Below are 27,504 nucleotides of genomic sequence, written 5' to 3'. Positions count from 1 at the left end.
CGAGCTAGTGGGTTGCAATTCTAAACGCCAGAAGCTGAGCGTTGATTCAGTGCTCTTGTTGGATTGGAGTGGAGTGGATTTGACCCCCAAATCCACTCCATACGCCAAAAAGCTGGTGGAGCTCCAGGACTCCAATGCAGCTCCAGATCAAATATATACTATAAATAGTAAGTCTTGGCATCGGGTGGATATTTAGGTAAGAAAGGAAGATTCGATTAAGCCTATTAAATAGAGCCTAAATCGCTCAGTCTAATACAAAATCTCCCTCATATTCTACCCCAATTGCCTTAATATCATCAATATCCTTAAAGGCAGCGTAGGCGTCGTCGCTATTATTCTTATTATCCGGATCTAGCTTAATTGGCTTACTTAGCTCCACCGGAGTGTCCTCCGCTGCTGCTACCAGCCGAACCGATAGATATTGTTCTATTTTAGAGGGAGCCAAATACAGGACCACAATAGTAAGTGTAGATGTGGATAAGTAATAGCAAAAGCGACGGTAGCAGCAGGAGAGTAAGCGGGCGTCCTACTACGCCCCACCTAATACGGATTATTAATAAGGATAAGACAGGCCACCCAACTAACAATGCGCGATAATCTTTTAAAGTAACTAATAAGAAAAAAGGAATTCTTTTACCAAGGTCCGTGCATACTAACGAAACTTATGCCTAATACCGTAGTAGATTCTATGGCTAATATACTACTTACTAGACAACGAGTCAACCTTACTCCGAATTGGGTATAGATCTGGAGCTCCAAGAGCCAAATCAACCTCAGATCCACTCTAATCCACCAATCAGAAGCCCGACTCCAAATCCACATCAAGCCTCAATCCACCTGGAGCTCCAAATAGATCCCGCTCCAACAAAGATCACTGCGTTGATTACATCGCTTATGCATCGATGGAAGCAAATTCCTCCATCTCACCCAACCTCTGACCTGTCTCTTCATCCCACTCCCCTCCTGACCTTCGAGGGAGGCAGTCATCAAAGAGGTCATCCCATTATCCAACACGATCATCAAATTCGCAGCTGTGACCCTCAAATCTCCATCTCCTTCCCAATCCATCGACTCGGCTCTTACCGTCGTGCTAGAAGGAACCCTTCGCCCCATATATGTAGCTCCAGGAGGCGCTTCCTTCCATTACATCACCTCCACCTACCCGCAGACCAATGAGCCCCTCCTCAGGCGATTAGGCGGCTGGTAGACTATCGAGCAGATGCGGCCTTCCTCGTCTTGGGTGAGGCGGAGGGGCTGTTATAGTAGCTCATACCATAAATTCTCTTGCATAGGGTGCTGCATCTGGAGGGGAGAATTGAGGATGTGGAGGCAGTGTAGAAGCGTTCTGGGAGTGTTGAAAGCAATAAATGAAACGTGGAACGAGGGGAAAGCGTATGGGAGGTCGCTGGTGGCTAATTCCCAGAGTTGATGCCTCAGTTTTCAGAACCTGATTGCGCGGTTTGGTATAGAAAATCCCAATCGGTCCATTAACGATTATATCCGGCAGAACTCTATATCGTCACCCAAATTCGATAGACTATTAGGACGATCCTACCTAACCTTAATCTGCCCTATATACGGCACGGCACCTATTAACCTAGCGACTAAGTTAACGATATATATCCCTCCCTCCTATTTCTTACTTTCTTTCCTTACGCAACGTCTTAACTTTATTACCACAGTAACTCTACATCCAGGGACATTGGCCACCGTTTTTGGGTGGGTTGGCCCGCTGTTTTAAGCAGTGCTTGCACCTAAAAACGGGCCCCCTCCTATCCTATTAACTTAGGGTTAGCGCTTCGCCTATTATACCTTATTATTTACTTCCTCTTCCTGGAGACTAAGGGAAGGACTTTGGAAGAGATTGCTGCTGTTTGATGGCGAGGAGGTCGTAATGGAGGCCGTGAGGAGACTTTCAGCTGTGCAGGCAGAAGAGCAATTGGTGGCTGAGAAGGGTACACTATAAAGGAGTTTGTATAGATTACTACTTTAAACAATTAGACGGCAAATTCGCCTCCAGTTTTAGAGGGCCTAGTGCCGTTTTCTCGAGTTCAATTCCCCACGATACTCCTCGCCGACGCCACCAATAGAACAGGGACCTATGACCAGAGAGCCGAATTTTCCTCGCAAAACCGCTTCATCACTGTCGACTGAAAGGTAATCCCTCTAGAGTTAACGTGCATTGCGAACACGTTTGTTTTCAATAACTTAGCCCCCGCACCGACGCCTATGAGGCCATAATAAGTGTCATCTGAGATGGATTCCTTCTTTAAAAGTTCACGTATAATCACCGCTCCTTCCTTATGGTAACAATGTCCAGGAAGAATTTCAGCAGACTCGAGTTGACTTTTGGCGTCGGAGAACATCATCTGGCGAACAGCTGTAACGGTGGTGAGAAACTAGCCCTGTTTCCTACATAGCATACTATATACGTACCTTCAAGTGTGCCTATTATCTTAATATGATCTGCAATAAACTTAAGGTGTATTATGCGACCACTAGTAAGCTCATAAATTTGCACTGCCTGTTCCTCATTGATTGTTCGGAGTTTAAGGTACTGAAGAGCCTCCTCTTTGCTCACATCGCCAATTTCGATGATTTGCCCGTGTCTTGACCACGAGCTTCTCACTATAGCACTTAATTAGCATATAATAATTAATAAGATAACTATAAACATAATTAACTTACCCATCATACGACGTGGTATATAGCCTTCACTTGACACAAATACAACAGTGACCATCTCTTTGTCAACAGCAAGCTTCGCATAGTCTTGAAACAGGTCAAGAAGCCTCTGCTGCTTCACGGCGAGTCTGTTCGCATTGTCGATTATTAAAACCGGCACTCTGTTATACTCCTGCTTGTACTTGATGGCGAGATGGGATAAAACTTGCAAAACCCCTCCTAAGGACACCGCTGCGAATCTATTAGCCTCAAGTAATACTAGAAGGGAACTGCTATAGTTACGTTCGCTAGGATCGATAAGCGGATCTGGGCTCCAACCTAAAGCCTCTTGCATCGCCTTGGTAACATCGACTTCTAAGTCGCACTCAATAGGTATATCGACATATACTACACCCTTAGGCTTGTTCTCATTCATGCTATTCACAGCGAGCTTGATTAGACTTGTCTTTCCAGTTCCATGCTCTCCGACAATTAGGGGGTAAAGACGACTTTCTTCCGTTGGCGTGATGATCTCCTTTATTTCCTCGATAAGGGGGTTGCGTGGTATAATATAGCGCATTTTCTCTTCAAATACCGGTCCCTTTTTGAGCTTATCGTAGATTGCAGATTCGCGTGCAGATTCGCGTACGCGTCTCCGAAATTGTTGGTACCAATCTTGCCAGATTGACTGGGTGGCATATGTAGTGAGCCCCTTTAGTAATTAGCATGTATAAAATGGCACATATAAGGGAGTCTGCAAGTACAAGACCAGTTATAGCCAAGCCTCCGGTCTTGGTCCCAGCCCAGACCTTGTCCCAGACCTTGCCCCAGCCCTTACGGAAGAACGAGTTCTTATCCTCAGGTCCAGAAGATTCCGAGCCCTCAGTAGATCCGGAGGTTTTTGGAAAGGGAGGAGTGGGAGTAGACTCTGAGTATGATCTGGAGCTGAGAATGAGCGGCAACATGGGTCGGCCAGGGATGGGGCATCCAAGCTTGTTGACGGTCGCAATTAGAACAGTGCGCTGGTGAGATGGTTGAAGAAGAAGACGAGCCTCAAAGGCTGAATTAACCATGAACTTGCACGCCATCGTTGCAATGATGAGTGAGGACGCGAGTGAGGAAAAGTTCTCTAGAGGACGCGTTGAGGGGTTTCTGCCAAGCAAGTGTAACACTAAACCCGAATGGGATAGCGCCGTTTCCTGATACTTAGTCTGCGGGCAAGTGGACCATGTGGGCAAGTGGACCACTTCAAAAACTCACCAAAAAATTAGGAAATTCACACCTTAATATCTTAACAGCCACTTAATAATAAATTCTAATAATTTAGATTTAGACTTTTATATATACTCTGCAGCTTCTATTAAAGTTATATAATAAATAGTTTAGTAGTTTTAAAGATATTAAAATTTAGGGGCCAAAATAAGGCAAAACCACTTTATCTTAAAAACTACTAAACTATTTACTATATAACTTTAATAAAAGCTATAGAGTATATATAAAAGCTTAGATCTAAATTATTAGAATTTATTATTAAGTGGTTGTTAGGATATTAAGGTGTGAATTTCCTAATTTTTTGGTGAGTTTTTGAAGTGGTCCACTTGCCCGCATGGTCCACTTGCCCGCAGACTACGTTAAGTCTTTACTCAGGTAAAACAGTTCCCTAGGTCACATTATCCGAGAAGCCGTATTTCCTAAGTAAGAGTACTCAAGTACAGAGATGACTCAAGAAGTCACTGTTCCCGTGTAATAATGCTCCGGTAAAAGGGTTACCTAGGTCGTATTATCTAAGTTTCTGTAACTCAACCTCTTGGAAACTCGGATTCCTAGTAATTATTACAGCATGTCAATCAGGGTCAGAGCTTTCCGCAACCCCCGCAGTGTGGATATTACTATTGATATACTATTGAAGGTATTCGAAGCGCCCAGCCTCTCCCGCACTGGAAAAATTCTTGTACAGGAAATTTTCTGGTACGGGATTTTTGCTTGGCACTCGAAGCGCCTAGGGCCTCTCCCGCACCTAACCTTCCTACACCACAATTTTTCCCGTACCAGAACTTTTCCCGTGCAGGAACCGCGTGGCTAAGATTACGGCCAATCTAACGTTCTTGCGCCACAGCTCTTCCCGTACCAGAACTTTTCCCATACAGGAACCGCGGAGCTGAGATTGCGGCCAACCTAACGTTCCTGCACCACAACTTTTCCCGTACTAGAAGTCGCAAACGGCGTACTTATAGTTCAAATTCTCTAAAGCTTATGTGGGGAGGATCCCAGCTACCCTAGGTTCCTGGGGCCGGCGAAATCGGACTTCCCGTTAAAATAAAAGGATTCTGAGAATCAATAGAGTAGATAGGATGGCTAAAATATTACCTGACAGTTAAAGCCTTTTACTAATCTCATATACTCCTAAGTTTGTACCTAGCCTTGTAGCTGGTTAAAAATGTTCCTTCGGACTACTTGGGGCCCTAAGAAGACGCGAGCTTGGCCAACCTCACCTGCTTGCGGTCTGTAACGGAATCCCCCAGAAGGTACATGTCGGATGAGACAGTAGGAGGTTTCATCAATGTCCCATCTATGTCCCATCTATGTCCCATCTACGTCTTAGAGATAACACCGTTAGACAGATAAGGGGCGAAGGGTTTTACTAGTGTTTTAGAAGGATTATATAGGGAGCTGGTTCTCCTTTAGAGAAGAGCTAGCGATTAGTCTCTAAATAGAAGTGGTTAGAAGCATTTGTCCTTTAATATATAAAACCTATTCTACCTTTAACTTACCTTTAACTTACCTTTAACTTACCTTCTACTTATTAGTAACACTATTAATTAGATAATTATATATTCTAGAGAGGCTGGCCTCTTATAATTCTAATTGCTTATAATCCGTTACGGAAGAAACGTACGGCTATTAATTGATAATAATGGGCTATACTCCTTTACCCCCTAAAGTAACGCCCTTACTATAAGAGGCTTAGAGAGTCTCTCTAGAGGAGCGTATTCCCTCTACTTATAAAGGGGTAGACTAAGAAGCCACAGCTAGTCTATCTAACTTTGCGGGACCCTTAGGAATAATTACTGCTAGGGAGTTATTAGAGCAGTTACTACGCAATACCCTATAAAAAATAAAAGAGTTAGAGATATAATTAAGATAAGTATATTAAGATTATTAAAAATAATTATAAGGATAAATAGGAGAAGTATAGACACCTTAGACGCAAAGCAGACTTAAAGGGGCAATACTATACTATACTGTAGTGTTAGAAAAGACTAAATTCCGTATAAAAGACCCTAATAAGTATAAGGGTAATAGTCTCTAAAACTATAACTGTTTTATCCGTTAATATAAAACTATATTTTGGCTAAAACTAAAATATTACTCTAATAAGTATAATTAGACACTAATTACTTCTACCTTCCTATATAGCACTATTAAGAGTTTATAGATATAGGTTAAGAAGAAACTTACTACACCCCTTAAATTTAGCAAATTTAAGTCCTAGTTAGTTAATTAGGTCTAAGACCCTACTAATTAAGGGATAGATTATAACCAGTAATACTATAACACTAAATAGTAAAAAGGCTAGAGTGTGGTCCAGTTTATAAACTACTTAGAAGAACTAGAAGATAATATACCCTACTTAGATCTATAGGATGACGCTATATAACTTTACTAGCTACTCGCTAAACTACGGCCTAAGATTCGGCAGGCCATATAGAAGAAGGGCAAAATTCCTATCTCTTAAGAAAAGCTTATCTCTAAGGCTACCCAGATTAAGAACGCTAAAAGAGATAACCTAGGGAAGTAAAAGGAACGAGATGCTAATAATAAAGAGTATAGGACTAGACCTAGCTTTAATAATAGGGGCAGATTCTAACCTAACCACTTTATAGAAGGATAACACAAGTAGGCTTCGCAGCCCTAGAGTAACGCTAGTTAACCCTAAAATAATAATAGGTAGAAACCTAATCCGAATAAGGGGAATTAGGAGATATATACCTATTATAACTGCAGCAAGAAGGGCCATATAAGCCGCTTCTACTAATAAAAGAAGTAAGAATTAGCCTAATTGGGAAAAGAGAGAGCCTAGTAAATCTTTACTCCCTTATATTAGGCCAGTAAGAGAAGGAGGAAGTAAGCTGTTATATGGTTATTCCTATCTCTATTTAAGTTAATAATAAATAGGTAATATAAGACTGCCTTATAGACAGCGGCGTAAGTATAGGGTTTATTTCTTAATTACTAGTAAAAGAGTTAGATTTAGACCTTAGTAGCTTATAGGTACGCACCATTTAAAGTATTAGAGGCCACTAGATTCCATGGCCAGCCAGGACCGTGAGGGTCTATAGGATACGCAGGAGATACGCTTCTGCGCCACAGAAATTAAGGGGTATAACCTTATTTTGGGATACCTATAGCTTTACTAAGTTAATCCAGATATTAATTGGCCTTTAGCCTTATATTAACATTGGAAGTCTTAACTATATATTTTAGTTAAAGATTAAGAGACTTTCCTAAGCTATGTATAAGAAGAAGGGTGGGCATATGCTATATATACTACTCTTAACCCTAAAAATAAAGATATAGGGTATTTATTTTTGGATATCTAGCTATACGCAGTTAAGGAACTAGAGATCCTATAGGAATATATGGACCTAGAAGAGGTTGCTAGTAAAGAGGCTGCACAAACCTTACTTAACCCTATATTAGTTGAGCATAAGATAGATATAGGGGATAAGGAACCTCCTTTTAGACTACTATATAACCTATTAGAAAATAAGCTAGTAGTATTGCGTTAGTATATAGTAGACAATCTTTAGAGAGGATAGATTTGGCCTTCCATAAGCTGGGTAGAGGTACTAATTATGTTTATACCTAAAAAGGATAAGACCCTTTACCTCTATATTAACTATTAGGCGCTTAATAGGATTACTATAAAGAATTACTACCTACTACCCTTAATAGGGGAGCTTATTAACAGGCTATTAGGCGTAAAGATATTTACAAAATTAGATCTAAAAGATGTATACTATTAAATCCGGATTAAAGCCGGCGATAAGTAGAAAACGGCGTTCCAAACACAGTACGGCCACTTTAAGTACCTAGTGATACTATTTAGGCTTACTAACGCACCGGTAATATTTTAGGCCTATATTAATAAGGCATTATTAGGCCTATTAGATATAATATATATAGTCTACCTTAATAACATTATAGTCTACTCTAATAACTATAAAGTGTATACGTATTATATGCAAATAGTACTAGAAAGACTATAGGAATATAAGCTCTATATAAACCTAAAAAAATGCTTATTTTATGTTACTAGCATTGATTTTCTAGGCTTTATTATTAGTATTAATAGAGTGTTAATAGAGAAAAGCCGGGTAGACGCTATTAGGGAATGGCTATACCCTATAACATTTAGAGAAGTATAGGTTTTCTTAGGCACGGCGAACTTCTACTAAAGGTTTATTATTTACTATTTATAAGTAATACTCCCAATTACTAATCTACTAAAAGGATCTAAGAATGGCAAGAAGTTAGGACCCTTTATATTTAGGGAAGCTGCTAAGTAGGCTATAGACTAGTTAAAGGATTTGTTTATATCGGCGCCTATCCTAATACACTTCTACTAGGAGCTATATATACACCTTAAAATAAATGCATCCAGCTTTACCTTAGGGGAAATTATATCTTAATTAAAAGACGGAAAATGGCATCCTATAGCGTTTTAGTTAAGGAAAATAACCCCTATAGAATAGTGTTATATAACGTATAACCAGGAGCTGCTTATAATAGTCGCAGTAATAAAGTAATTGTATAGGAAGCAACTATCCTATTAAAGTCCTTATAGACTATAATAACCTAAAATACTTTATAACTATAAAGGTGTTAAGCGGTTAGTAAGCTAGATAGGTAGAGGCACTATTATAGTATAACTTTAAGATTATATACCGCCTAGGAAAGATAAATCCCACTAATAGGTTATTAAGGCGTCTAGATTATAAGATAGGGAGGATCTAGGACAGTATAGGGGAAATAATTCCTATATTATAAAATTTACTTAAGAAGAAAGAAGACTCTTTCCCTAGAACTACCAAATTTTATAGTAGGGTAGAGGTCCTAGCAATATAGCTATAAAGCGCTATAATTATAGAGCCGTAGGATATAGTTATAGACTAGGTTATAGACTAAGCAGATATTATAAAGTTAGCGTACCCTAGAATTAGCAAGAATTCTACAGGATGTGCTAGGGGTATCGCGGCACCTTTAACTTAATAGTGCATTAGCTATAAGTTTCCGGATCTAGAGGGGATAGGCGAGATACCTATCTATAGCGTGGTATACTATATAACGGTAGAAGAATCTGCTAGCACTAATGGTTTAAAACGTCTTGTGCTACGCCTTAAGTCTATAATAGCGGCAGGCAAAACGGAAGTAAGTAATCTACACAAAACCTTTTTAGATCTTCTTCTCTAAGCTTAATAGAGGGATGCCTTTACTTCTAGGGAGAGGTAGAAGGATATAGTAGAGACTAACTTGGCCGGAGTTACTAAGAAGCTATGGTAGCAAGACTAAAAGGGTCTATTACGCTTTAAGGGTGCTATATATATCCTAAAGGACTAAGCAGTCCAAGATAAAATTCTAAAAGTCTTCTATAATAACCCTCTTAGGGGTTACTATAGTGCTAATAGAACCCTTAAGGCCATTTAAAGGAAATACTTTTAGGATAGAATATCTAAAGAGGTTAAGTACTATATATTAAGGTGTAATATATACTAAAGGGTACAGATATCTAGGCATTACCTATATGGCGAGTTATTAGTGCTTCCTATTCTATAGGGACCTATATTAGAATTAATAATAGATTTTATTATAGGCTTACCCCCTACTAAAATAAGAACTAGAGAGGTTACTAATACTATCCTAGTAATCATTAATAGATATATAAAGTTTTTAGGGTACTTTACTGTTATAATAATAATTACGGTAGTAGAACTGGCAGACCTGTTTCTAGAATGGTGGCTCTTATTTAGCATACTAAGGGGAATTATATCTAATAGAGGTACTGTATTTAACAGTGCATTTTAGTCTTCATTCTGCCTCTTATTAAAAATACAGCAAAGGATAAGTACTACCTTTTACCCGTAAATAGATGGGCTAATAGAGCGTCTAAATGCGTTATTAGAATACTACCTCCGCTACTATATCAATTATTAATAGAATAATTAGACATTATAGTTAGCTCTAGCGCAGCACGTATATAATATAACTATCTATAGCAGTATAAAAATAACCCCTTATAAAGCACTGTTTGGGGTAAAAGTAAATAACCCCTAGAATATTAAGGACATTATTCCTAAAAGGGAGGCACTAGTGGCGTTTAAGAGAATTAAGCAAATAAAAATTCGTAGAGAAGAACTTAAAAAGCACTTACTAGACGCCTAGGCCATATAAAAAAGGTACTATAACGAAAAATATATGCTAAAAGAGTTTAAGATAGGAGATAAAGTCTTACTATCTATAAAAAATATCCAAATAAAATATATTAAGAAGAAGCTGGACCACCGGTGGCTTAGACCCTTTAAGATAGTTAGGAAAACCAAAGGAAATTAAGCCTATAAACTGGAATTGCTAAAATTATATCTAATACATCCTATATTTTATGTTTCCCTACTAGAGCTATATTAGAGAAGAGATAGTATAGAACTGCCCCTACTTAGCAAAATTAATAGGGAACTGGAATGGAATATAGAAGACATTTTAGACTAAAGATGGCGTTAGAAGAAGCGCGAATTTTTAGTTTATTAGGAAGGATACTCCTAGGCGTATAACAGCTAGGAACCTAAGGAGTACCTTTAACTAGGATATAATATAGTAATTAAAATTTTCCTAAAAACCGTAAACTAAGATTTAGTAATAGTTCTAGATATACCGTAGGTAAGATAATAGGGAAGACCCTATAAATTAAAACCATAGGGTTAAACGCAGGCATTAAGAATGGGAACGTTTCGCTATTATAATAGAGATCCTAGAACCCTATAAGAGGAAGCCTATAGGGATCTATAGGAGAACTACTAGGGATACTATCTAAAGAAGACGCTATTTAAGAATAAGTAGTAGCACTATAAGAAGAGGCCTTAGGGACTTAAAAAGGTCCTCTAGGGATAAAAGGAGAGTATCTAGTCTGGCACTAGAGATATATAGTAGAGTTAATGGTATAAAGAGGAGCAAAAAGACAGCCTATAAAGAATTAGAAATTTTAAGAAATTATAAAGCACCTATAGGAATACTACCCGTTTATTATATATAGGGATTATAGTAATATACTACTTTTTATATAGATTATTACTAAAGCTTAGGGTAAAGGTATCCCTAAAGTATAAAGTTAATTCCTAGTACTAGGGCATCCTAGAGATACCTAAGAGGCACTATATAAAGCTATACTATAAGAAGAAAGAAAGAATAAGATAATAACTTAACCACCAGTAGTAGCAACGGGAGCCTCCTCCTCTATCTTAACGTTATTATTGGCAGTATTATTAGCACTCCCATCCCTAGAAGCATTAGTACTTCCACTAATATTCTTCTTTAAGTAATAGGAAGATAGGCTAGTATAGGCGGGGGACTAGCAAGGAGAACGTTCTTCTTAACTTTTATTGCTATCCTTAGTATTATCCCTAGGTTCTAAGTTAGTATCTAAGTAGGAATTAGAAAGCCGTTGGCTAAAAGAATTAGTATAGTTCCTAATGTATTACTAAAGAAACTCACCTAGCTAGAAAGGCCCGCGTAAGAGTGTAAATATTATTATTTATAAGGGTAAGCTGCTTATAGATGCGTTCCTAGACACTATATATCCGAGATCGCTGCGTTTCTATAGTAGTAGAAACCCTTATTAAATTAAAGAGCCTGCAAGCAATAGAAGATACCTTCTATCCCCGTCTATCGCTATTTAGATATAGGCGGAAATCCCTAATAGCGCGCTAGAGCTTGTAAGTCTTATGCGCGTAGATAGCGGGGATCTAATATAATAAGCAAAATCTAGAATAGAATAGAATGGGAACTACTAGAATATAGGTCTTTCTCCTACTACGGCAATAGGAGTACTTAGATTTATTTTCGCCGGAATAAGGTATATTATAGGTATGGGAGGGATCTAGTGTAAGAGCATAGACGCAACAACGGCAGCATTTTAGGGAAACCACTATAGGAGTAACCAAAGTGGTCTAAGGCGCCATTAAGAGAGGAACGATACCGCCGCTAGTCTAGGGACGCGTAGTACGTCTATAAGCTATTATAAGGAAATACTATAGGAAGTTAGTATTATCACTAGAGATAAGGTAGGGATCCTATTACTTATAGATGCATTATAAGAAGATATTAAAGCAGTAATAAAGGAATAGCTAGAGATGTAAGAGCTAAAAGTTAAGATATAATAAAAAATAGTCTATTTAAGAATAAGATAAATAGTATTATTAATAGAAGGATAAGTAAGAGACAACGGCTTATAAATAGGAAGAAATTAAAATAAGACGTTATTATTAAAACCTATTTTAGGTAAATGGGGATAATAGTTAGTTAACACGTTATACTAGATAACCTCTAGATCTATTTATAACAGACTTCTATAACTAGAAAGGTAAATTCTACTAAATTATTATTATTATTATTAAAATTCTATTATAAAAGTATTATAAAGAGCTAGGGTAGAAGAAGAGTAGAGGAATAAAAGATAAGGTAAAGTTCTATACTAATAAAGAGCTAGTAATAAGCTATATTATAGAGTACCTTTTTACTAAGAACTTCCCTAGTAGTTTTAGTTAGAACTCTATAAAGGTTTATTAAGAGGTAAAGTCTTAGAGGACTAAAACCCTTAAAGGGGAGGCAATTATAACGGAATCCCCTAGAAGGTACATATCGGATAAGATAGTAGGAGGTTTTATTAATGTCCTATCTATATCCCATCTATATCCCATCTATATCTTAGAGATAACACCATTAAATAGATAAGGGGTAAAGGGTTTTACTAATATTTTAGAAGGATTATATAGGGAGCTAGTTCTCCTCTAGAGAAGAGCTAGCGATTAGTCTCTAAATAGAAGTGGTTAGAAGCATTTGTCCTTTAATACGTAAAACCTATTCTACCTTTAACTTACCTTTAACTTACCTTTGACTTACCTTTAACTCACCTTCTACTTACCAGTAACACTATTAATTAGATAATTATACGTTCTAGAGAGGCTAGCCTCTTACACAGTCCTTAGGCAATTTATTTAACTTTACCTATATAATCTATATAATCTCTAAACTTAAGCCAAAAGAGGTATATATTTCCTCTTTTAATAGCTAGAGGTAGTCCGCCCACTACTGCTTGTAATCCTTAGTTCTTATCTTTACCGCTTTTAATTAATTTAAAATAGAAAGAGCGAATAAAGGTAAAGATTTTCTACTGGTAGGATTTCCTATAAGTAGGATTTCTTATTTGGTGCCTATTAATGCTAGTATCTATTTTTAACTATATTTTTATAACTATTGTAGATGCCCTATAATAATAACTTGCTAACGCCTACTTTGCCCTAGCTTCCTCCTTACCTATAGGGGGTGCCACGAACGGGGCAGACGCCTCCCTACTGGTATGTTTTCAAAATAAGCGAGTCCTTGCAAAATGGTTGGGTTGTATTATTCTGCTAACATACTAGCAGGGAGGGCGTCTGCCTCGTTCGTGGTACCCCTTGTATTTAGGTTTCCTCTTAACGCCATTATCTGTTATAGGGCTGGATCTATCCTTAGCAGAGTTATAAACAAGCAAGTTGATTATCTTGGTCCCCCAGACCCTTAGCTAGCGAGGATCTGGGCCCAGGATGCACGTGTTAGTGGTGCACACTAGCCAAATTTATTAGGTGACTGGTGGCCTTAGGAAACTCGAAACACCTCCGTCACCAGACATCGTATCGTCTTGCGGGAGGACTTAAATTATTTAGGAGAACCTACTCTACAAACATATGTAATAGAATTAAGAACCATTGAATGGCGGCCGCTCAAGCGGGTACGACAATCTATAAGTCGGTTTGCGCCCGCCCGCAAGCTAGGGCTCAACCGCCCATAAGTTGGGTACATGACCGCCCATAAGTTGGGTGCATGGCCACCCACATGTTGGGGCGCCACTGAAAAGTTCGGCTAATGCGCTCGGCGTTAAATCTATCAAGTAAGAAAGGAGCTATTTGGTATTAGCAATGCATTCCAAATACATTCCACTGCATCAGTGGGCCAAGCTCGATTTCCCTATCGCTATCTCGTCGCTGGATCACACCCCCCATTTTGATGGTTAGGCGAAATCTCAAAATAAAACTGGACTGCGGACTTAGATGATAACATAAATGACAAAAATAGATTCAGCAAACGCTATTCTATAATCGTATGTAAGCATTTGTTAATTAGTAGAGGTGTTAATAAAATACAAATTAAGCTTGAAATAGACATTTAGGGGCTCAGGCCATCGCGCGCGCTAACAAACCCTGCAAGTTGGGCCCAGCCAAGCAAGTCGAGAGCTCCAAAATAAGCAAGTAAGCAAGCTGGAGGGCGTGACTTGAACTAGTTTGGCTTGGGTACTTGCTTGTACATATAAGGAATTTGATATAAGAGGCAGTCAGGAGACGAATGTATTTAGTAAACATTGCCATCGCCGTAGATATAGTCTATTCAAAGAATAAGGAAATTTCATGCTAGAGAGCTTCTTATCGTAATCAGTGACGCTTGAGGAGTCGTAGCTATATAAGACAAGCAGAGAAATTTATGCTATCGAGTGTCTTTCTGGTACTCATATGGAGAAGGCTTATTCATTTTCCTTCCCAGAGAGCCGAATTTTCCTCGCAAAACTGTTTTATCACTGTCGACTAAAAGGTGATCTCTCGGGAATTGAAGTGGAATGCGAATATGTTTGTTTCTAATAACTTATCCCCAGTGTCGGCGTCTACTAGGTTATAGTAGGTACTCCGTGAGATAGATCCCTTCTTTAAGAGTTCACGTAAAATCACCGCTCCCTCCTTGTAATAACGACGTCCAGGAAGAATTTTAGCGGACTAGAGTTGTCCTTCGGCGTAGAACATCGTCTGGCGCAGAGCTGTAAAGGCGGTGAAAAACTAACCCTGTTTTCTGCATAGCATGCTGTACACATACCTTTAAGTGTGCCGTTTCTCTCGATTTCATCTGCAATAGACTTAAGGTGTATTATGCGGCCACTAACAAGCTTATAAATTTGCGCTGCCTGCTCCTTATAGATCTTCCGGAGTTTAAGGTACTAAAGAGCTTCCTCTTTGCTTACATCGCCAATTTTAATAACTGGCCCACTCTTGACCACGAGCTTCTCTCTGTAGCACTTAATTAGCACATAACAATTAAATAAGACTACAAATATGATTGACTTACCTATCATATAACATAGTACGCGGCCTTTACTTGAGACAAACACAACGGTAACTGTCCCTTCGTTGGCAGCAAATTTTGCGTAGTCCTGAAATAGGTTAAGAGCCCCTTGTTGCGTCTGGGCGAGTCTGTTCGCATTATTAATTATCAAGACCAATACTTTCCCATACTCCTGCTTGTACTTAATTGCGAGACGTGAAAAACGTTGCAAAAATTTCCATACAGATGCTGCTGCGAATCTATTATTAGCCTCAAGCAATACTCACTAGAAGGGAACTGCTATAGTTACGTTCGCTAGAATCGATAACCTGATCTAGACTCCACCCCAAAGCCATTCGCATCGCCTCGGCAACATCGACTTGTGAGTCGCACTTAATAGGTATATCGACATATACTACACCCTTAGGCTCGTCCATGCCATTCACGGCGAGCTTGAACAGACTTGTCTTTCCAGTTCCGTGCTCTCCAATAATAACGTGGTAAAGACGACCTTCTTCCACTGGTGTGATGAGCTCCCTTACTTCCTCGACGAGGGGTTCGCGTTGGATAATATGCTTAATGGCTTTCTTGAACACCGGTCCCTTTTTGAGCTTATTGTAGATTGCAGATTCGTGTGCAGATTCGTGTACACATCTCCGAAATGCTTAGTACCGATCTTTCCACATTTCCTGGGTGACATATCCTGTAAAAGTCTTTGGTAATCAACATGTTTCAATTGGCATATAGAAAGGAGCCTGCACGTACAATACCAATTGCGCCCAAGCCCAAAGCCTTGCCCCAGCCCCAGACCTTACCCCAGGCCTTAGGGGAGAACCAGTTCTTATCCTCAGGTCCAGAAGATTGTGAGCCCTCAGTAGACCCGGAGCGTTTTGGAAAGGGAGGAGTAGAAGCAGAGTCTGAGTATGATCTGGAGCTGAGAATCGGTAGTAACGTGGGTCGGCCAAGGATGGTTCCAGTGCGCTGGTGAGATGGTCGAAGGAGAAGACGAGCCTCAAAGGCTGCATTAACCATAAACTTGGATGCCATGGTTGCAATAATAAGTGAGGCCTTCGACGCGAGTTGATGGCAAGGAATAGTTTCTAGCTGACACGGTGAGGATTTGGGGGTTTCTGCCAAGCGAGTGTGACGCTAAACCCGAATGGGACGGCGCGCCTGTCTGATTGTAATTTGGGCCGTTTGTAATCTCAAACCTGGATAACACATGAGGTGCGTAGGATATTATGTTGGGAGCACTCACGGCAGCAGAAGCTAGGAAGACAGAAAGCCTCAACTCTCTCTAGCTGCCTGGGCAGAGGCGGAATATATAGAGCCCCTGCCAAGCCTAGCTACATTTCACCGGCGGCAGAATCTCGGGGAAGGCAGCGCCCTGACTGCGGTAGCTGCAGCTGCTAATATATTATATTTTAGCCATTACGCTTGAGAGACGTGGCACAGAAGCCTTCCTTGACAACAACGACAACGACAAGGATGAATATGAGAGATGGAAAAATATGAGATCCGATGAAGTGGTGGTATCTACAATCCCCGCCTTAAGCGCTGGTTGGTAATCTGCTGGACCCTCGCTGATCGCGACTTTATACAGATACTATCGCGGCGCTGCAGCGCCTGTTGAACATGGGCACGGTTCTGCGAGCACTATCTATAAGCTGAGGAATTGAATGATTCGACTAAAGAACAGAAAGGAGAGGAAGTGGACGAGGGCTAAACGAGGGACGTCTATATATGCATAATTTATCAGTCTTGTCACTGCTAGGCTTCTATATAAATACGCAGTCTGATATATAGAATCCTGACAAATCAATTTGCCAACAATTCTAGAATGTGCGAGAGGGCTAGAGTCGCTGCCTACGTCCAGTCAACAAAAGGAGACTACGTGTCGATGCCTACCTTCTGTCAATTCGTTCGTTGTTTGTTAGCTCGAGACTCTGGGGTGTGTTTGTCGAAGATTTGCCTAAGACGATCTCTTCAATCGGTGGAAATTCGCTGTCACGGCCGTGATTGTCTCTGGCCGCAGCTGGTCTTTCTGTACCCAGTTAAGATAAAATTCAAGAGGATATCGGCAGCATGCAAAGGCACCCCTCGGCATCGCTTGGTCGCGTCTAGCGGGGCGCCGCTTCGCAAGAGTGTCTCCTTCGTCCGTAAGATCAATAATCTCTATTGCACCATAACGGTCCAACGCCTTATCCAATGCATCGCGCGGTGCATTTCGACGAACTGGCTCTTCGGGGAGAGTGGAAGGGCGGTAGGAAGACAAAACTGTCGGCGGATTACAAAAAGTGGGTGGGTGGACCGGGTTGGTACATAACAAACTCTATGGTGTTTGAACGTGGAGAAGGACAAGATAGGGAACTAAGCTGAGGATTTTGTTTCGCTCCGTGGAGAAGGCAGGAGGCTTATATATGCACGCTCCCTCACCATAGCCCGATCCTTCAGCTGCCTGATCCACGTCGCCACCTGCAAGTATCGAGCCATCCGCACTTACCCCCGACTGTAATAGTCCGTGAGGTAGCGCGAGGCACACAGATGCAGCGGAGAGGCTGCAGTGCATGAGTATTACGCCCCTTCCTTGCAGGCTCCAACGATAATCTTGGTGTCTGCATAATTGGGGTCGGCGCCGGCGCGACAGACTATCCAACCCGGTCTGGACCTCCGAAAGAGGACTGGAGCTGATAGTCCGACAGTCTGAACGTCAGGAGTATCTTAGAAGATACCAGACCGTTAGTGGAGAAAGACAGCGTAATTAAGCCATGTATCAAGTCAAAACTGCGTGGCTAGCTGATTCCACCAGTCTACCGTGCCCTAAACATAGCTCGCATCCTCAACGGAGAAATGCCAACGTCAGCTCCGTCCCATAGCCTCATCAATTCCATGCAATTAGGCATTTCTTCATCAACCAGAACGCCAATCTAGTAATCCTTCGTCGCACTCATCGCCTCGTCCTCCTTCTGCTACGCCGCCTTTGCCCCGCCGCTGTCTCAAATCTGGAGCGATACAGAGGACGCTCTCTCAGCAATTGGCCGTAGCGCAAACTCCGCCGCAGACCCAATATATCCCCTCAACTTTTTGAGGTCCGACCGCTGCTGCACTAAGTGGGAGCATCGGGCCGGTAAATGATGAGGTATTTTCTTAATTGGACATGGTGCATACCTGAGCGCGGCATACGCAGCCGCCGTCGGGTCTGCAGCACTGCCCCCACTGGAGCCAGGTAGAGCAATTTCCAATGTGATGAGGAAGGGGGAAATCCGGATCCGTTGCGGCACAGATCATTCACATGAGGGTGGTAGGCATAGAGAGAGGTAGAGGTCTAGAGTAACTAGTACATCTCGATGTTAGAGGAAAAATATTCGAGAGGACGGAGACCGAAGAGTACGATAATGCGAAAAGAGGAGAAAGGGGGAAAATTAGTCCAGCACAACAGCAGAGATGACAGGTCTGGAATTGAAAATCCCGGCGGAGCGTGTCAAGTAGCGAGGTTGTGATTGGAAGTGAGGGGACCGCATGATCAAGGCGCAGGGGCCACGGAGGATTCGGCGGAGCCAGGGGCAAGGGTGAAACGAGAAAAAAGTCGCAATGGAAGGGAAAATGGGTGAGCAGGTCGCAGGTTGAGAGGGACGGGCAGCTTTATAGACGTCAGCAGCGGCGGATGGTCTGAGCGAAGGGTGATACCTGAGAAGGCTTAGCGCAGGTGCCCCGCTAAACCCAAACGGGGCGCACCGGGACGGAGATTACGTAGTTTATATATATAGCTTAATAGTACCTACTTCGCTTTATATTGTCGTCGTTTATATTTACTGTGGGCGTTAAATAATAAACTTTATTTACGGGTATTATATTCTAAGGAAGAATAAGATTTATTTCTTAATAAAATAAGCTTTAACTGAAAGAGGAGCTCTTGCTGCACCCGGCCCAAAAAGACCAAAACCAACCAAAAGAACCCTGAAAAAACACCCAGAGAATCCCCCTGAGATGCATGCATCGCAGGGGAGGCACACGTCGAACGACGGTGGTTCGCACTCGCGCGCGTCCACCAGAACCACGCCCAGCAATGGCCCTCCACAACAAGAATGGGCGAATACCACACCATAAAGCGGAAAGACCTCTATTAAGAAGGCATCTAATAAAATATAAAGCCTATTAGACGCGTCTAGTATTTATAGCTATAGGGGAGTAACCGTTAGCTATAATAAACTAATATAGCTAGTAGAATAGCTCCGCTAGTCTAGTAAACCTTAGGCGCCCCTTTAGCAAACCCTTAATTAAATCCTCTAATAGCTAAGTAAAATTAAAAATAAATAAAATCCCTTTTTACCGGCGAACCGTACCTAGGCCGCTATAGCTGCGCTTTTATAGTATAGGGAACCTACCCCCTTAAAGATAATATCTGGGTATATAATTATAATATAACTAAATATAAAAAAAGTAAAGGGGTTTAGGGGATAATTAAAAATAGAAGTCCTTATAAAGATTTATAAAGAGGTTTATAACGCTATTATAGTCTAATACCTTAGGAGTAAAGATATTAAAGTTACCTTAAGGGACTAATAGGTAAAGGAATAAGCTATAAGGGTAGGGGATAGGCTAGGAGAATATATTAGCATAAAAGTGCTCTATAAAGATTACTTAGTTAAAGTCTTAGCGGTTTCCCTAAGCCTTAAGGTAGAAAAGGGACGCTAGGTGGATAATATAGTAACTATATATAAGATAGTAAAATAAACGAAATACCTTATACTAGGACTTAAGATTACCTAAATCTAATAGCTATAATAGTAAAATATAAACTAAGTATATAATAAGAATAATAAAAGAATATAAGGGTCGCTAGAGACTCGCTAAAGAAACGCTAGTTAAATATATAGCTCCTTTATCGTTAGTATATATATACTAAAAATACAAAAACTCCTTATCTAAAAAGGTATTATTATAAATAGCCTTATATATAATATAAGGCTTTATAACTATAGACTCTACCTAAAATAATACTACCGCTATATATAATAGGGATACACCTAATCCATATACGTAGTATAGGTGTGCTGCGGCCACTATATAGGCCCCTATAATATAAAACATTACTTAAATTAAGACTAAATAAAATATATAAATTACTACTAAAGTATATATAAGGCGTAGGAGAGAGAAGACTGTATTAAATATAGGAGACGGAAGGTAAGGGCTTAATAGCTATAGGAATAACTATACGCTAGGTTATATAAATGGAAACAATAAGTAATAAGCTAGGGGGGCGTAGGTGCCTTTTTAGCGTTTCTTACCTTTAATACTAGGGGGCTAGGCTAGCTATCCTAAGCCTTAATAGGCTAGAAGCGACGCTATATAATATTACTAGACTATATAGGGATATAAGGGTTATAGGGGATATAAGGGAGAGAACGCCCTATAGGAAGACCCTTATAGATAGCTATAGTAAGCTTAAAACTAAGATAATTAAGAATTAGACTTAACGCGGCATATATAATATTTATAGCCGACTTTTAAAGGGTATATAGCTAACTAGTAAAAATAGGGGAAGAACTAAAGATAATAATAGATTTAGATATAAAAGCGCTAGTAAGAATATAAGATATAGAAATAGAAAGCTCTATATAAAATAAGTAGTAACTAAGGTATAAATATAAGAGATAGAAGTTCTAAATATCCTAAAAAAAGTAGAAATAGAAGAAGTAAGGAATAAAGGAAAGGCGAAGGACCTTCGCTAGGGGTCCGCCACCTATCTATTATATAGTATAACTACGGCAATATAAACCACTGTTTTATAAGGCCCTTACTAGACAGCCTAGACCTAGAGAAATACTATATCCTTACTATATAAGAGCTATATTATAATACCTATATATAATTAATATACTGCCCCTANGGATTCTAGCTTCTATATAAACCAAAAGCAGCTATATATATATGCTTTATAATTAGTAAGGCTATTAGCCTATCCTTATAGTTATAGTAGGTAGTTAACTTAGATATTATAATAATGATAATCCAGATATATAGGGGACTGGTATAGATTATTAATATATATAACCCTAGGGTTAAAGGGGTCCTATAAATAGAGAATATTATATTAGTAATAAGCTTACTAAAAACTAAAGGCATAGAGTCTATCCTATTAGGAGATATAAACCTCTACTACCTATGGTAGGGGGGTATTTATATTACTGCTAAATAATAGGTAGAGTGCCTACTAAGAGCTATAAATACCTAGGGCCTTAAGCTAGCTACCCCCCTAGGAGTAATTATATGGTAATAAGGCACTGCTAAAAGTATAATTAACCTTATATTTATAAACAAAGGCCTATACTAAAGACTTAAAAGGTATAACCCTAAAGAAGAATAGACACTTACCTTAGACTATATCCCTATTTAGATATAGCTAGATCTAAATATTAAGGCGTAACTAAATAGTAAAAGATACGTAATAAGAAAGCTTAAGATAAATAGCTTCTTTAATATAGTTAAACAATAACTTTAAGACCTAGATGAAATCCAACCGATATTAAATAAGTAAGGCTTATTAGCTACCCCTAAGGAAATTAACTAAAGACTAAAAAGGATCTAGGTAGCAATTAAAAATAGGCTAAAAGAGTACTACCTAGTCTTAAAACCAGGCCCCTATACGCGATATATATAGTCTATATAATACGTAATTCTTATTACTAGTTAATAATAAGCAAGAAAAAAAATATATAAGTAGCTATAATCCTAAAGATAAGAGATAATATAAAGACATAAGAAACCAGCTAAAGAATACCCTAAAAAAAAAGTAAGGAATAGCTAAAGACGGTTTATAAATAAGTATACTACTGACCTAAGCCTCCCCTATAATAAAGGTCTTTAAAGAATAGCGAAATAGGTAAAGAAAAAGGTGGGATATTTAGTAGAAGACTTATACCTTCCGCCCCTATAAAGACCAGGTAAATTACTAGCTATAAGCAATAATAATAAGAAGGTAAAGATCTTTATAGAATTTTTTCCCCTTAACTAGCTTTAGTAGACCTTAGCAATATTATAGGTAAAGTACTGGTAACTTACCTAAGGGTTAATAGCAACATAACAACTAAAGAAATGGCTAGAACTATTAGCCGCCTTTTAAATAATATAATACTAGGACTAGATAGGATCCTAAATAAAGCCCTAAAGACCTATAGACTATTAATAGCACCTTAGCTTACGGATATAGCTAAAGTATACTTTATAATAGGCTACTACCCAAGACTTAAAAAAGCTATAACAACATTTATTTTACGTAAAGAAGGTAAAGTAGACTACTTACTCCTAGGGAGCTACCGCCCTATTATCTTAGAGAATACCCTTAGTAAGATCTTAGAAAGGGTAATAGTGGACTATATAGCAGATATAACTAAGAAATACGCCCTACTACTATAAAGCTAAATAGGGGCAAGAAAGAACCGCTTAACACTATTAGCACTTACGCTACTTGCTACTACTATTAAATCCGCATAGGCAATGCGAAGGAACTTTATAGTATTAATACTTAGCCTAGATATTAGCGGCGCCTATAATAACGTACCCTATAAGCGTCTCCTATATATCCTTAGGGTAAAAGGCTTCCTAAAATAGATTATATAATTTATTTAAGGGTTTATAGGTTAGAAAGAAATATTACTAATCTTTAGCAGATACTAGAGCCCCCCTATTACAGTTATAACAGGAATACTATAAGGATTACCCCTCTCGCCTATACTCTTCCTTTTCTTTATAAGTAACCTACTTAACTCCTTTAAGGAAGGGGCGACCTAGGGAATAGGCTTTGTTAATAATATAAACCTAATTATATACGGGCTATTAGCCGTAAAGAATTGCAGAATACTAGAGAAAGCTTATAATACCTATATAGAATAGGCAAGACAATATAGAGTCTAATTCTTACTAGAGAAATACTAGCTAATCCACTTTATAAGAAAACGCAACTAATTTATAGATCTTTAGCATATAATTTACATCTAAGGCTTTAGGGGTTAACTAGTTTAGGGCCTAAGGGTATTAGGAGTATAGGTAGATAGCAAGCTCTAGTAGAGCGTATATACGGCATAAGCGGCCTATAAGGGCTAAATATAGTATATTATATTATCTAGGATTATTAAATTTATATAGGGTCTATACTTCTAAAGGTTACGCCTACTATATAGAGCAGTTGTCCGGCCAACCATAACATATAAGTCCAGTATTTAGGCCATTAGAGAATCTAAGAAAGGCCCCCCTAAATCGCTCCTTAAACTACTTTAAAAGGTCTAAACAGCCTACCTTTAAAGTATAATAGGTAGATATAAGCGAACGGCTACAGTACTGCTTAAAAAGGAAGCTAATATTCCCCCCCTATAACTATATATTAAAGCCACTATAATATAAAAGGCGTAAAATAAACGTAACTCTAATATTATAAAGTATATTAGCCCGCGAAGCCCTACTATACGCGTCCACGTCGCCGCGGGTGGAAACATTATCTGGAATCCTATTCCTCTTAATGGCCAAGTGCAGAGGCAATGGTAGAGAGCCGTCGCAGCGCGTATAGCGCTGTCGTTCGACTCTATGGTGACGAACCCGCGACGCGTGCAAAGTATTACCCTTAATAACACTAGGAGCCTTACTGCCTCTACTTAGAGCTCTTATTCTACCATCTAGGGAGGCCCATTAAGGGAAACTAGGATACAAAAACCGCTTAATATATAACTACCTAGCTTGCAGCTAGGCCCAAAACTAGCCTTATCTAGCTAGTTAATATAGACGCGTCCTAGGCATATAATAGGACACCCTTAGGCTTGCACTAGCTCTAAGATTACAAAGTAAGCGCGATAAAGGCGTAGGGATCCCCCTTTTATAAGAACTTGTTAAGGTTAACGCGTCGCAAATACTTTATACGAAACTTATTAAGGCCCTAAGGCCACCATAAAGAACTTATTAAGGCCCTACCTAAAGAACTTATTAAGGCCCCTCTATAAGGGCCCATCTGGTATCTAGTATAATTAGGTAACTTAGAAGAGGGTCTTAATAGGCGTGGTGCGCGCGACCTAGGGGACGGCGACGCGATAGCGCTACGACGGTGACGCGACGGCGACTAGACGGCCTAATGAGGTAGAAACACGGGTAAAGCTCTAGGTAGGGAAACACAGGCCAGCTTTAACGGCCCTATGGCGTTTAACTTATAGTTGACTTACAGGCGACTTATAGGAGGGTCTTAATAGGCGTAGTATACGTAACCTAATGCGTATATGTATAAGGCGACTTATAGAAGGGTCTTAATAGGCATAGTGTACGCAACCTAATGTATATATATGGGGGAGGCTATAAGGGAAACACAGGCTAGTTAGATAAGGACTTAACAGTTAGAGATATAGGCTAGCTTATAAAAGGGGGGGATATAAGCTTAGTTAGTAGGAGAGAGGAGAGTAGGTTGTCCGGTATAGGACCTAGTGTCTTTATAGCCCCTCTCCTATAAGACACGGTTGGCCTATTATAAGGAGATCTTTATGGGTAACGTAAAACGGAAGCTGGTAGTATATAGGGTATTACGCCCCTATATTACTACTAGCCTCCTATAAGGCGTAGTGCGTAGTAGCTATTGCTAGCTTTAGGGACCTTACCCCTTAGCTAGGCTTTAACCCCTAATGCACCTAGTATATAGGTAGAATTACGTCCTAGCCGAAGAAGACTGCTATATAGCTTAAGAGAATAAATGCGCGTATTAGTATATTAATAGACAAAACCGTTTACCTCTAGGGCGGCTTACTAGTAAGATATGCTTAAGGAGTAAATAGGAGTTACTTAGGTAGGGGAGGCTTTTTTAGTCTAGGCCTTAACTGCAGAAGGTACTTAAGGCTTCTATATTACAGGATGCAGCTATAACACCCTTATAGGATTACGCCAGTAGGCACGTAAGAAGGGAGTTACGACCCCTAAAAATGGTAGCTTATGCCTATACTGGCGGAAATAATAAAGAAAGGCGTAAAACTAGAGGCTATAGAAGGCTCCTAAGCTATATAAAAGCGTACTAACTCTAAAAGGAGACTCTTATATAGACCGCTAGGGGGCAGTCTAGTACTTAGGCTAATCCCATTATAAAATACCTAAAAGAATAGTAAAATTCCCCATTAATTGGTAATGGCAGCTAATTGCTTATGGAAAGCCCTAGGCCCTTAGGCTTAGTAAGGGAAAGCTACTTAAAAACTAAGGTAGAGGCCTAGATAAGTAGGTATATTAAACTTTACTATATAACTACCTGCCTAAGCCTTAACGGGCCAGAAGTGACGCTGTATAATATTACTAGACTATATAGGGATATAAGGGTCATAGGGGATATAAGGAAGAGGACGCCCTATAGGAAGACCCTTATGGACAGCTATAGCAAGCTTAAAACTAGGATAATTAAGAATTAGACTTAACGCGGCAAATATAATATTTATAGCTAACTCTTAAAGGGTATATAGCCAACTAGTAAAAATAGGGGAAAAACTAAAGATAATATTAGATTTAGATATAAAAGCGCTAGTAGGAATATAAGATACGGGAATAGAAAGCTCTATATAAAATAAGTAGTAACTAGGGTGCAGATATAAGAGATAGAAGTTTTAAATATTCTAAAAAAAGTAGAAATGGAAGAAGTAAGGAATAATAGAAAGGCGAAGGACCCTTACTAGGGGTCCGCTACCTATCCATTATATAGTATAACTATAGTAACACAAACCACCGTCTTGTAAGGCCCTTACTAGATAGTCTAGACCTAGAGAAATACTATATCCTTACTATATAAGAGCCGTACTATAATACCTATACACAATCAACATACTGCCCCTGAGAATTTTAGCTCCTATATAAACCAAAAGCAGCCACACGCGTATCTTTATAATTAGTAAAACTATTAGCCTATCCTTATAGTTATAGTAGGCAGTTAATCTAGATATTATAGTTATAATAATCTAGACATATAGAGGACTGGTATAAATTATTAATATATATAACCTTAATCTTAAAAAAATCGACGTGGAGCTCTTACTGCACCCGGCCCAAAAAGACTAAAACCAACTAAAAGAACCCTAAAAAATACCTAGAGAATCCCCCTAAGATATATATATCGCAGGGGAGGTATATATTAAACGACGGTAGTTTATACTCGCGCGCGTCTACTAAAACTACGCCTAGCAATAGCCCTCTATAATAAGAACGGGCGAATACCACACTATAAAGCAGAAAGACCTCTATTAAGAAGGCATTTAATAAAATATAAAGCCTATTAGACGTGTTTAGTATCCGTAGTTACGGGGGAGTAACTGTTAGCTATAACGAACTAATATAGCTAGTAGAATGGCTCCGCTAATCTAGTAAACCTTAGGCGCCCCTCTAGCAAACCCTTAATTAAATCCTCTAACGGTTAAGCAAAATTAAAAATAAATAAAACCCCTCTTTACCGGCGAACCGCACCTGGGCCGCTATAGCTGCGCGTCTATAGTATAGGGAACCCACCCCCCTAAAGATAATATCCGGGTATATAATTATAATATAACTAAATATAAAAAAAGTAGAGGGGCTTAGGGGATAATTAGAAACAGAAGTCCTTATAGAGATTTATAAAGAGGTTTATAACGCTGTTATAGTCTAGCACCTTAGGAGCGAAGATATTAGAGTTACCCTAAGGGACTAATAGGTAAAGGAACGAGCCGTTAGGGTAGGGGATAGGCTAGGAGAATATATTGGCATAAAAGTACTCCGCGAAGATTACCTAGTTAAAGTCCTAGCGGTTCCCCTAAGCCTTAGGGTAGAAAAGGGACGCTAGGCGGACAATACAGCAACTATATATAAGATAGTAAAATAAACGGAACGCCTTATATTAGGACTTAAGATTACCCAAATCTAATAGCTTTAATAGGAAAATATAAACTAAGTATATAATAAGAATAATAAAAGAATATAAGGGTCGCTAGAGACTCGCTAGGGAAACGCTAGTTAAACGTATAGCTCCCTTATTGTTAGCATATATATACTAGGAATGCAAAAACTCCTTATTTAAAAAGGTATTATTATAAATAGCCTTATATACGACGTAAGGCTCTATAACTACAGACTCCGCCTAAAATAATATTATTGCTACGTATAATAAGGATACACTTAATCCACATATATAGTATAGGTATGCTGCGGCCACTATATAGGCCCCTATAATATAAGACACTGCTTAAATTAAGACTAAATAAAATGCGTAAACTGCTACTAAAGTACATATAAGGCGTAGGAGAGAGAAAACTACATTAAATACAGGAGATAGAAGGTAAGGGCTTAACAGCTGCGGGAATAACTACACGCTAGGTTATATAAATGGAAATAATAGGCGATAAGCTAGGGGGGCGTAGGTACCTTTTTAGCGTTTTCTACCTTTAATACTGGGGGGCTAGGCTAGCT

The 27,504-nt window shown here is 39.3% G+C and overlaps 2 protein-coding genes across 2 annotated transcripts; both read right to left on the bottom strand.

The window, feature by feature from the left end:
• Positions 1–1,921: 1,921 nt before the first annotated feature.
• K441DRAFT_664118 (uncharacterized protein) lies at positions 1,922–3,740 on the bottom strand (the record flags this gene model as incomplete). The annotated part of the gene is made up of 5 exons (XM_067649300.1): positions 1,922–2,380; positions 2,437–2,628; positions 2,689–2,916; positions 2,968–3,376; positions 3,429–3,740. 5 exons carry the CDS (start codon positions 3,735–3,737, stop codon positions 2,100–2,102), a joined length of 1,419 nt encoding a protein of 472 aa, XP_067501141.1. The 3' UTR covers positions 1,922–2,099.
• Positions 3,741–14,514: 10,774 nt separating this feature from the next.
• On the bottom strand, positions 14,515–15,571 carry K441DRAFT_197659 (uncharacterized protein). Its single transcript, XM_067640463.1, has 5 exons — positions 15,524–15,571; positions 15,371–15,475; positions 15,085–15,312; positions 14,981–15,026; positions 14,515–14,897 (listed from the first exon to the last, which is right to left on the bottom strand). The coding sequence occupies exons 2-5, from the start codon at positions 15,420–15,422 to the stop codon at positions 14,690–14,692; spliced, it is 534 nt and encodes a 177-aa protein (XP_067501140.1). The 5' UTR covers positions 15,423–15,475; positions 15,524–15,571; the 3' UTR covers positions 14,515–14,689.
• Between the last annotated feature and the right edge of the window lie 11,933 nt (positions 15,572–27,504).

The sequence above is a fragment of the Cenococcum geophilum genome (assembly GCF_001692895.1).
Source record: "Cenococcum geophilum 1.58 unplaced genomic scaffold K441scaffold_37, whole genome shotgun sequence".
Classification (NCBI taxonomy): domain Eukaryota; kingdom Fungi; phylum Ascomycota; class Dothideomycetes; order Gloniales; family Gloniaceae; genus Cenococcum; species Cenococcum geophilum.
Note: the sequence above shows the minus strand (reverse complement) of the source record. Positions and strands in the feature narration are given on the sequence as shown.